Source organism: Bubalus bubalis, chromosome 16, assembly GCF_019923935.1.
Source record: "Bubalus bubalis isolate 160015118507 breed Murrah chromosome 16, NDDB_SH_1, whole genome shotgun sequence".
Classification (NCBI taxonomy): Eukaryota; Metazoa; Chordata; class Mammalia; order Artiodactyla; family Bovidae; genus Bubalus; species Bubalus bubalis.
In genome coordinates this window covers 35,786,312-35,796,337 of record NC_059172.1, presented here as the reverse complement: position 1 = coordinate 35,796,337, position 10,026 = coordinate 35,786,312, and the positions used below count along the sequence as shown (strand labels likewise).

The 10,026-nt window shown below is 38.3% G+C and overlaps 1 protein-coding gene and 1 pseudogene across 1 annotated transcript; both read left to right on the top strand.

Moving 5' to 3' along the window:
* Positions 1-2,188: 2,188 nt before the first annotated feature.
* Positions 2,189-3,148, top strand: LOC112579480 (olfactory receptor 52Z1-like). Its single transcript, XM_025265925.3, has one exon. The coding sequence runs from the start codon at positions 2,189-2,191 to the stop codon at positions 3,146-3,148; it is 960 nt and encodes a 319-aa protein (XP_025121710.2).
* A 4,240-nt stretch (positions 3,149-7,388) lies between these two features.
* Positions 7,389-9,549, top strand: LOC112579354 (annotated as a pseudogene).
* Positions 9,550-10,026: the final 477 nt, after the last annotated feature.

The window sequence follows — 10,026 nt, the reverse complement described above, 5'->3', positions numbered from 1 at the left end:
GTTTCTATTAACCACATGCTGTCTGTGTGCACATTTTCAGGCCCGGTCAGATTATGCCATCAGTAATATTACAGAGTAATACCCTGATCCCCAGACCTACAAATTAATAACTGCGGGTTATAAGACTACAGTTAAAGCAGATCATGGATGTCCCCAAAGATCACCAGGGCAGTTAGAAGAAAGATAGGAAAATTTGTTTTCCTTCCTTCCCATCTTCATTTCAGTGTTTCCTTCAATCATATTCCTCTTCTCTCCCCCATCTCTAATGTCCTGATGAAGCTCAACTCTAAGCCCCCACCCTATAACTATACTTCACTCATATACAGGGCTCTGGCATAGATATGTGCCAGACACACTTCAAAATTAACCTTTACTCTCAAGCTCTGAAATATAAAAATCTATCTTAAAAGAAATTTCAAGCAGTTAATTTGAGCTATATGTTAAATTGTTGAATAATTGGTTTATGAAATTAAAAAGTAGATCCATAGACATAAGAATCTCAATTTTATTCCAGCATTTTTAAAGAATCGCATATCAGTTAAGAAAAGGCCTAATGGGATGACTATTTGAGTATTTTATATTCTAAATTGTAACTCAAGAAACAGGGGTCTGAACATTCTAATCAGTCAGTCACAAAGTTGCTCGGTTATGTCCGACTTTTTGTGACCCCATGGATTGTAGCCGGCTAGGCTCCTCTGTCCATGGGATTCTCCAGGCAAGAATACTGGGGTGTATTCTTGGAAGGAGTAGCCATTCCCTTCTCCAGGGGATCTTCCCAACCCAGGGATTGAACCGAGGTCTCCCACATTGCAGGCGGATTCTTTATCATCTGAGCCACCAGGGAAGTCCAATAGTTTAAATTGGAACATTGCAATAGTATAAAGCAATAGGTCAGGATATGCAACACTTAATGAAAAATAAACATAGTAAAGTATACTGTTTAATGATTAATATACTGAACTGCAGTAGAATCAAGGAGTGAAGAGGAATCTGTTTCTAAAGCTCACATTCCTTCTTGGAAAATAAGAAATTTAACTAACTTTGATTTGAGAATAGGGACTAGGGAAGAATGCAATCCACTTATTTTATACATGTGTCTATAACTGTACTTGCAGCTATAGGTTTATGTGTATACACACACAAACACACACACACATACTGTATCTCCCAGCCTGCCTTTTGACTCAGCATCTTCCTTGTTTCTATCCACCCTCCTTTGGAACTAAAGAAAATTTTGATCAACAAATAACATCCTTCTCTTTTTCTGAAGGACTGTGGACCCTTGCTTTATAATGTGAAATCATTGTGGTTTGCTGCTGTGGTGATATTTAGAAATACAAAATATATAGTCTAATTTTCAATCAGTGATAGAAGTGAGATAGAATATATTTTTTCCTTTACCAAATGCTAGGCAAGTCCGTCTAAGAAGCCAACTCAGTCTGGCATTGTACATAGTTTGAGTTTTCAATGTGTATCCTACAATTTTAAGAAATGTATTGAAGGATCAGGATCACTCTGATTCACTCGTGTATCCTCAATGCCTGTCATAGGGCTTAGCATCAAGCTGGTAGTTCATTAATGTTGAAGAGGGCATATACCTTGAAACCTACTTTGTCAAACTCTAGTTCCTTCCCTCTTCCATAAGCTGTATACTTCAATTTAACATCTGTCTATTTTACTCAGGGACATGGTCAGTGAACATTTTGATAACATGTTTTTGTAACTAATTTTATGTTGATAGATTGTGTTAGATGGTGGTTTAGTTTAAAGCTTTCAAATTCACTTTGGCTGATTTTAAATCCAGTGGGACCTAGAGCAAGAGTCTAAAAGCTTTGGAAATTTTTTTTTCATCTTATAGGGATAACAACAACAGCCATATTATGGATTATAATAAAGGTATTTTCAACAGGTTAAGGTGAAAATTTAATAAGTTAATATATGTAAAGTATTATGACACATATTACACTTTTACTAAATATTAACTGATATCTTTTTCAAGATACAAGATTCAGTTATTCCATGGAGGGAATCAAGAGTGCAATTTTAGGCTAGTTAATTATCTTTCATAATAACATATCATAAAAGAAATCTGATCAGACATCACAGGGACTAAGGTGGTGCACCTGAACCTGAGCTCAGCCCTGTGGTCTTTCCCTGAAGGTCCTGGGTCTGGAATAAGCAGTCACAGATGGCTCCTTCCTCTTACAATTACACCAGTCCTCAGGATATGTGGTATGTCCTGATTGGAATCCCAGGACTAGAAGATGTGCACACCTGGATCTCCATCCCCATCTGTTTTATGTACATTGTTGCTATTGTAGGTAACCTCTTCTTGATCTTCCTAATTGTGACGGAGCAGCGTCTCCATGAGCCCATGTATCTCTTCCTTTCCATGTTGGCTTTAGCAGATGTCCTGCTCGCCACATCCACAGCCCCCAAGATGCTGGCCATCTTCTGGTTCCACTCCATGAATATATCCTTTGGTAGCTGTGTATCCCAGATGTTCTTCATACATTTCATCTTTGTGGCAGAATCTGCTATTCTCCTGGCCATGGCATTTGACCGCTATGTGGCCATCTGTTATCCACTGAGATACACTGCTATCTTAACCTCCTCAGCCATTGGGAAGATTGGCATAGCAGCTGTGGTCAGGAGCTTTATTGTATGTTTTCCATTCGTCTTTCTGGTACATCGACTTATATACTGTGGGAGAAACATCATTCCCCATTCCTACTGTGAGCACATGGGCATTGCCAGATTGGCTTGTGACAATATCAATATCAACGTCATTTATGGCTTGACTGTGGCCCTGCTGTCTACAGGACTGGATATAATGCTCATCAGTATGTCCTACACAATGATCCTTTGCACAGTGTTTCAGATACCTTCCTGGACTGCGAGATTTAAGGCCCTTAGCACATGTGGTTCCCACATCTGTGTCATACTTATGTTCTATGCTCCAGCATTCTTTTCATTTATTGCCCATCGCTTTGGGGGTAAAACCATTCCTCATCACATCCATATCTTAGTAGCAAACCTCTACGTGGTGGTGCCCCCAGTGCTCAACCCCATTATCTATGGAGTAAGGACCAAACAGATTCAGGACCAAGTGATTTTATTTTTCTCCCCCATCAGCATATGTTGTTAAAAAAAAAAAAAAAAGGCTAAATATTGGGTATTTCTGAATAAAACACTCACTGCCTAAAAGTCTGTTTCAGTGAGGAATGGGAATAAACGAAATTCACAAAAACATTAAAACACACCGAAAACTGTTAGGATCTGCCCAAAAATGCCAATTCCAGTGCATTTTTCCTAAAGTTCTTAAAGAATTTAAAAAAGAATATTTTAAATTAATGTCATTTTCAATTCTCCTAGCTAAACATTCTATTATCATGTCTTTTAACTTATTTTTAAGGACACATAAAGATAACAGTGAACAAGAGAAATATATTTTAGGACTCAACCCGGGGGAGTAGGACTCAACTCAGTCGGGGGAGTAGGAGTGGTGAGAGGCTGTACATTTTTTATAAATATTCTGCTGAAATTCTGATAAAATAAATTCAGCTGAAATACAAAACATTCCTGCTGAAGTCAGCAAATACTTGGATGAGTAGCATTAAGCCACCATATTATAGTTATTTTTGTCTGTACCCATTTCTTAAGCTAAAACATGAGTTCTGAAATCAGATATTTTCTAATTCACTAATATCCTATAAAGTCTACTATAAAAAGTAGGTACATGGTATATTTGGAGTCAATTTTTCTACATATTGGGGATTTTAGGCCCAAATCATCAATGAAGATTTCATGGAGGGACTAGAAGATTGGAAAGGTTTATACCCAGGACAAAAAAAAAAAAAAAACAACAAAGGCAATTAAAGATCAAAATATTTACCCAGAATCTTGTATAAAAAAGGCTTTAAACACACCAAATGTAATTATCTATAAATTGTGTCTGAGTGAGTGAAGTCATTCGGTTGTGTCTGACTCTTTGTGACCCTGTGGACTGTAGCCTACCAGGCTTCTCCGTCCATGGAATTCTCCAGGCAAGAATACTGGAGTGGGTTACCATTTCCTTCTCCAGGGGATCTTCCTGACCCAGGGATCGAACCCAGGTCTCCCGCATTGGAGGCAGATACTTGTGTCTAGATTTCACCTAATTCTTTCTTTTTTATTAAACATTTTTATAGTATCTGCTTTTTCAAAACCTAATATCCTGTCATGAGAATATGAAATTTGACATAACTTGGGGCTTACCTTGTGGCTCAGACAGTAAAGAATCTGCCTGCAATGCAGGAGACCTGGGTTCCTTCCCTGGATAGGGAAGATCTCATGGAGAAGCGAATGGCTACTCACTCCAGTATTCTTGCCTGGAGAAGCCCATGGACAGAGGAGCCTTGTAGGCTACAGTCCATGGGGTCAAAAAGAGTCAGAGATGACTAACCAACTAACACTTTCACACTTTTTTCAGTTTTACACTTAAATAAATAAATAAAAGCTTTGAGGCATTCTTTTGTATATTTGCAAAATTTCCAGTTGTTTTCCTCTTTTTCTGTAATGCACCTATGTATAGTAGTCAACATAAGAAATGAAAGGATGTTTCCTTGACCTTTGAAGTCCTGAATTATGATTTGACATATATTATATTCGCTTTAATTTCAGCAAGGGAGTATATTTTAGGGATGATATTTTAGTATCTTTCTTATTGGTTTGATAATTAAATAAATACATCATATAAGGGATTTAACATTTAATTTTTAATTTGGAGCATGATAATAACTGTTATGAATATAGACACTAAAAACCCAAGTCACCAAACTGAATCTAGCCCTACTGCCAATAATCTATATAAAAATGACTTCACAGAAAATGACATTAAATAAAATCTTGACAAGAGTTGCAACAAAGACACTTCTGATTCAGTGGAAAGCTCTTCAAGGAATGAAGGGCAGGAAGAAAATAAACAGATTTGAGCATGATGACAAAATATTTTTTTAAGTGGCATAAATCTTAAAACACAAGATTTCTTTATACTTGATTACAGCAGTGGAGAAATAAGAAAATGCCAGTTTCACATCTAGAATGTATGAAATATGATAAGAATTAAAAAAAATAACAACACTTGAATCAACATTTCAATGTTAAAGAAACTTTCAGCTTAAGGGTTTGGGTGTTTGTAGATGCTAGAAAGGAATTGGCAATGGCACCCCATTCCAATACTCCTGCCTGGAAAATCCCATGGACGGAGGAGCCTGGTAGGCTGCAATCCATGGGGTCGCAGAGAGTCGAACACGACTGAGCGACTTCACTTTCACTTTTCACTTTCATGCATTGGAGAAGGAAATGGCAACCCACTCCAGTGTTCTTGCCTGGAGAATCCCAGGGACGGGGGAGCCTAGTGGGCTGCCATCTATGGGGTCACACAGAGTCAGACACGACTGAAGTGACTTAGCAGTAGCAGTAGCAGCAGCAGAAAGGAATTAGGATATTGTTGTCTGTACTTCTCTCCTAAATTCATCTCTGAACTGTTGTCTTGGAATTTTTGAAGGGGCCTGTGCTCATTGTATATTGTTCATTATTAGGTTAATAATTCTCTTTGAAATTATAATGTATAACCTATAAATTCAATGTAATGTAAGCCCAATTAAATACATATTGAAATACATATCTGATGTTTCTGAGAATAGTCATGCTTGGCTAATTTCTCCTGGAAGAGTCCTGACTCATCTTGCCTCCCCTGCCAATCAATTAAGCACGTATAAGGAGAGGTAGCAACTATACCCACGGAGAAGGCAATGGGAGCCCACTCCAGTACACTTGCCTGGAAAAATCTCATGGACGGAGAAGCCTCATGGGCTGCAGTCCATGGGGTCGCACAGTCGGACACGTCTGAAGTGACTTAGCAGCAGAAGCAGCAACTATATCCACAGCCCAGTGGGAAGGAAACAGCAGGAGAGGGATGCATGGATTGATGTGCCTGCTCTCAGCTCCACCTGATATGTGGGAGCAGCTGTAATTAAGCCCAATGTTGTGCTGGTTCTGGTTTGTACCAATTTGAGGAAGCTGGTTATAAACATATCACATATCGGCTCTGCAGTATCATGTTGGTTGCTTGAAATTGCTCCGCATGGGAGTATTCAAAGAAGTTGGCAATGGGTACAGGTCAAGGCATTTTTATTCAGAGAACTGATTGGTAAACATTTACCATCACTCGAGTGGTTATACTTTACAAAAAGTGCTAGCTCAATAGGAGAGGAAGACTTCATCCTCACTCACCACACCCATCCTTGAGCCAATCCTGAAATCTATCTTTAACCCCTATCTTAATACACAAGGCTCTGTTACAAGTGAGTAGAATTTTAGTGTGTTATAAACTGGTCCTGAGCCCTAATACCATCTTCACACTCAGCTTGTGATATCCTGATGGCTTTGGTGATATTCTCAACTTGGATCCCAGATTTCAACAAGAGACACTGACCCTCCTGCAAAATACAGAGAATGGTTCCCCATTGTCCATGGATAGCAGATGGAGAAAGAGTGAACTGGTAAGTTTAAAAAAAGACATTGGAAAATATTAAGAACTGGATGAAACTGTCCCTCTTTTCTAATATATTAAATTGTTTTTATTTCATGTGTTGACTATTTGAAAACTGAAAGTGTTAGTCACTCAGTTGTGTCCAACTCTTTGCAACCCCATGGACTGTCCATGGAATTCTCCAGGCAAGAATATTGGGTTGGGTAACCATTCCCTTCTCCAGGGGATCTTCTTGACCTAGGTATCAAACCCAGGTCTCCTGCATCGCAGGCAGATTCTTTATAATCTGAATCATTTACTGTGTTCCAAATTAATCCAAATATAATAGTAAACAGCATATATTATGTTGTATTATTATTATTACAGTGTTTATATCACAATGTTGGATCTCAGATAACTTAAGTGACTTTCCCAAGGCTATAAGTCTATTAAAAGAACTATGAATTATCTTTATTATTTTCTTGCATTAATTTTGCTAATTCAATCTTGCTCAAACTACAGAAACCTAAAAGATCCTTCAGTTATCAATTTCCATGTGAAGCTGTCATCTCTATGCTTATTACCATTGCCTTTCACCGCTATAAATAATCCTGCTTGATATTTCTATTAATGCACAGATTTCTATTAAACAAAGAAATGTTTAGCTTGTAGTTCATGTAGGACCACTCTTCCACACATCTAGTCAGATTTATCTTCCATATACTGTGGTTTGCATATTCTCTTGTTTCAGAAATAAGCTTTCCATCTCTTTTGTAAGAAAATACCCTCAGTATAACTGTCAGGAGCTCAGGATTTGATGTATGATAACTAACAACTTATTTTCCAGTGTCCATGTGCTTCTCAGTATCCTCAGATGAAGTCCCATCATGACATTTACAATAGTTCCATTGAGTTCACACCTGCAACATTCACTCTTGTTGGATCCCAGGGCTCGAAGCAGAGCACATCTGGATATCTATACCATTCTGCCTGATGTACACTATCATTTTCCTAGGAAATGGCATCATTCTTCACATCGTCCGGTTTGATCCTGCTTTGCACCAACCCATGTACTTCTTTCTGGCCATGTTGGCCTTTGTGGAACTTGGTGTCTTTGTTTCCGGGCCCACTGTGTTGGGCATTTTCCTCTTTGGCATTAATAATATAAGTTTTGGTGGTTGTCTGCTACAGATGTTTTCCAGGCATTCTTTTTTTTTTTTAACTTTACAATATTGTATTGGTTTTTCCAAATATCAAAATGAATCTGCCACAGGTATACATGTGTTCCCCATCCTGAACCCTCCTCCCTCCCCATACCATCCCTCTGGGTCGTCCTAGTGCACCAGCCCCAAGCATCCAGTATTGTGCATCGAACCTGGACTGGCGACTCCTTCCATATATGATATTATACGTATTTCAATGCCATTCTCCCAAATCATCCCACCCTCTCCCTCTCCCACAGAGTCCAAAAGACTGTTCTATACGTCAGTGTCTCTTTTGCTGTCTCGTACACAGGGTTATTGTTACCATCTTTCTAAATTCCATATATATGCATTAGTATACTGTATTGGTGTTTTTCTTTCTGGCTTACTTCACTCTGTATAATGGAATCAGGCATCCTACTGGCCATGTCTGTAGACCACTTTGTGGCCATATACAGCGCGCTGCGATATACCATCATTTTGACAATTCTCCGCATCAGCAGGATGGGTGTCACCATTGCCTTTCTTTTTTTTTTTTTTTTTTTTTTTTTTTTCCATTAAAACAATGGAATTTTATTTTGATGAAAAACGAGTTTACAATCATTTAGTAAATGAAGAGCAACACTTCATTTTCCTATCCCATAACTTTCAAAAAAATCATTAGTAAATAAATATCTGTGAACAGATTAAGGGTAAGGCAGACCGGATAATAACCCACCTCTGATGTTCACACTCCCTGCATGTGACACTTGAAAAGGATGAAAACGGCACTGAGATAACTGATAAGATATGGTTGAATCTCATCCTCATCATTCAAATAAGCCCAGTGATACTCATTTTTTGCTCATCATGGGCAGCAAACTATATACATTTTACTGAAGGAATACTTTGATAGAAGCACTTACTTAAATTATATTGTGCATCACAACTATAAAAATGGCTTGAACAGTTCCACTTAACCACCATTTATAAAGTGCAACTATATAATGTTCTACATTTTATCTGGGGTGTGATGAATATCAATCTAGACAAATAATTTGCGAGATGCACAGAACGATGTTTAGGATATTGCAGTGTAGGCTTTTTTTAAAGACCAAAGGTAGCTGAATGGTTTTTTAAATGAGTACAACTCTAGCATCTTGAGGTTCCAGTTATATAAATGTATTTGTTTACCAGTAGGTTTGTGAAATGGGTTCTTTGTATGGGGGACAGTCCTTTTTCACACATCTAGATCTTTCCAGAAGTGGTGGAAATTGGCAGCTGGGGTACTTTGTCACCATTGCCTTTCACAGTGTGGTGCTCGTGTTCCCATTACTTCTTCTCCTGAAGCGTCTGCTCTTCTGCAGCCACAATACCCTCACACACTCTTACTGCCTCCACTCAGATCTGATCAAGTTGCCCTGTGGAGATACCCACCCCAATAGCATCTTGGTTCTCTTTGTCATTTCCTTTACATTTTGGCTAGACTCATTGCAGATAGTGATTTCTTACATGCTGATTCTTCATACAGTACTGGGTATTACTTCTGGGGCGGGACGGTGGAGGGCTCTGAACACCTGTGTGTCACACACCTCAGCTGTGCTTGTGTACTATGTGCCCATAATCATTCTTTCCCTGATACATCACTTTGGGCACCATTTACCTCTATTCCTCCAGACCGTCATGGCCAGTGTCTACCTTTTCTTCCCACCTGTGGCCAACCGCATTGTTTGTAGCATCAAAACCAAGGAAATTCTCAGGAGCATTGTTTGACACTGTCTAAAAAGAGGGGTGTGGTATCTCAGAGGATACTCTGAAAACACAGGAACTTGGATCAGAGCTATTGCCTGGATATTAGACTTTCAAATGGGAAAATTATATAGTTTATGATTTCTTGTGAGTGAACTTTAAACTTTAGTAGATGAAGAGAAATAGCTCAACTCCTTCCTCCTAATAATAGAGAATACCATTACCCTGAAGTATACTTACAGAAAGAAGTATGGGACCTGGGTATGTCTTTTTTTTTTCCTGTGAGGACATCATTTTAATGTTGAATCCTTGAATATTTTATTCATTTGTTTTTCTCCCTGGAAATAGGTAGATAAGTACTAGGAATTTTGTTTGTTTGTTTGTTTCCTGGTACATGTAATTTAGTTACATGTTTTGTGAGTGAAAAGAATCAAGACACAAGAGTATGAATTGTATTATTTCATTTATATAAAGCTTTAGAATAAGTATAACACTTAATGTAAAGAAAATCAGAACAGCAGTTACTTCTGATGGATGTAGAGGTGAGGAAATGACTGGGGAAACATATGATGAAATCTCTGG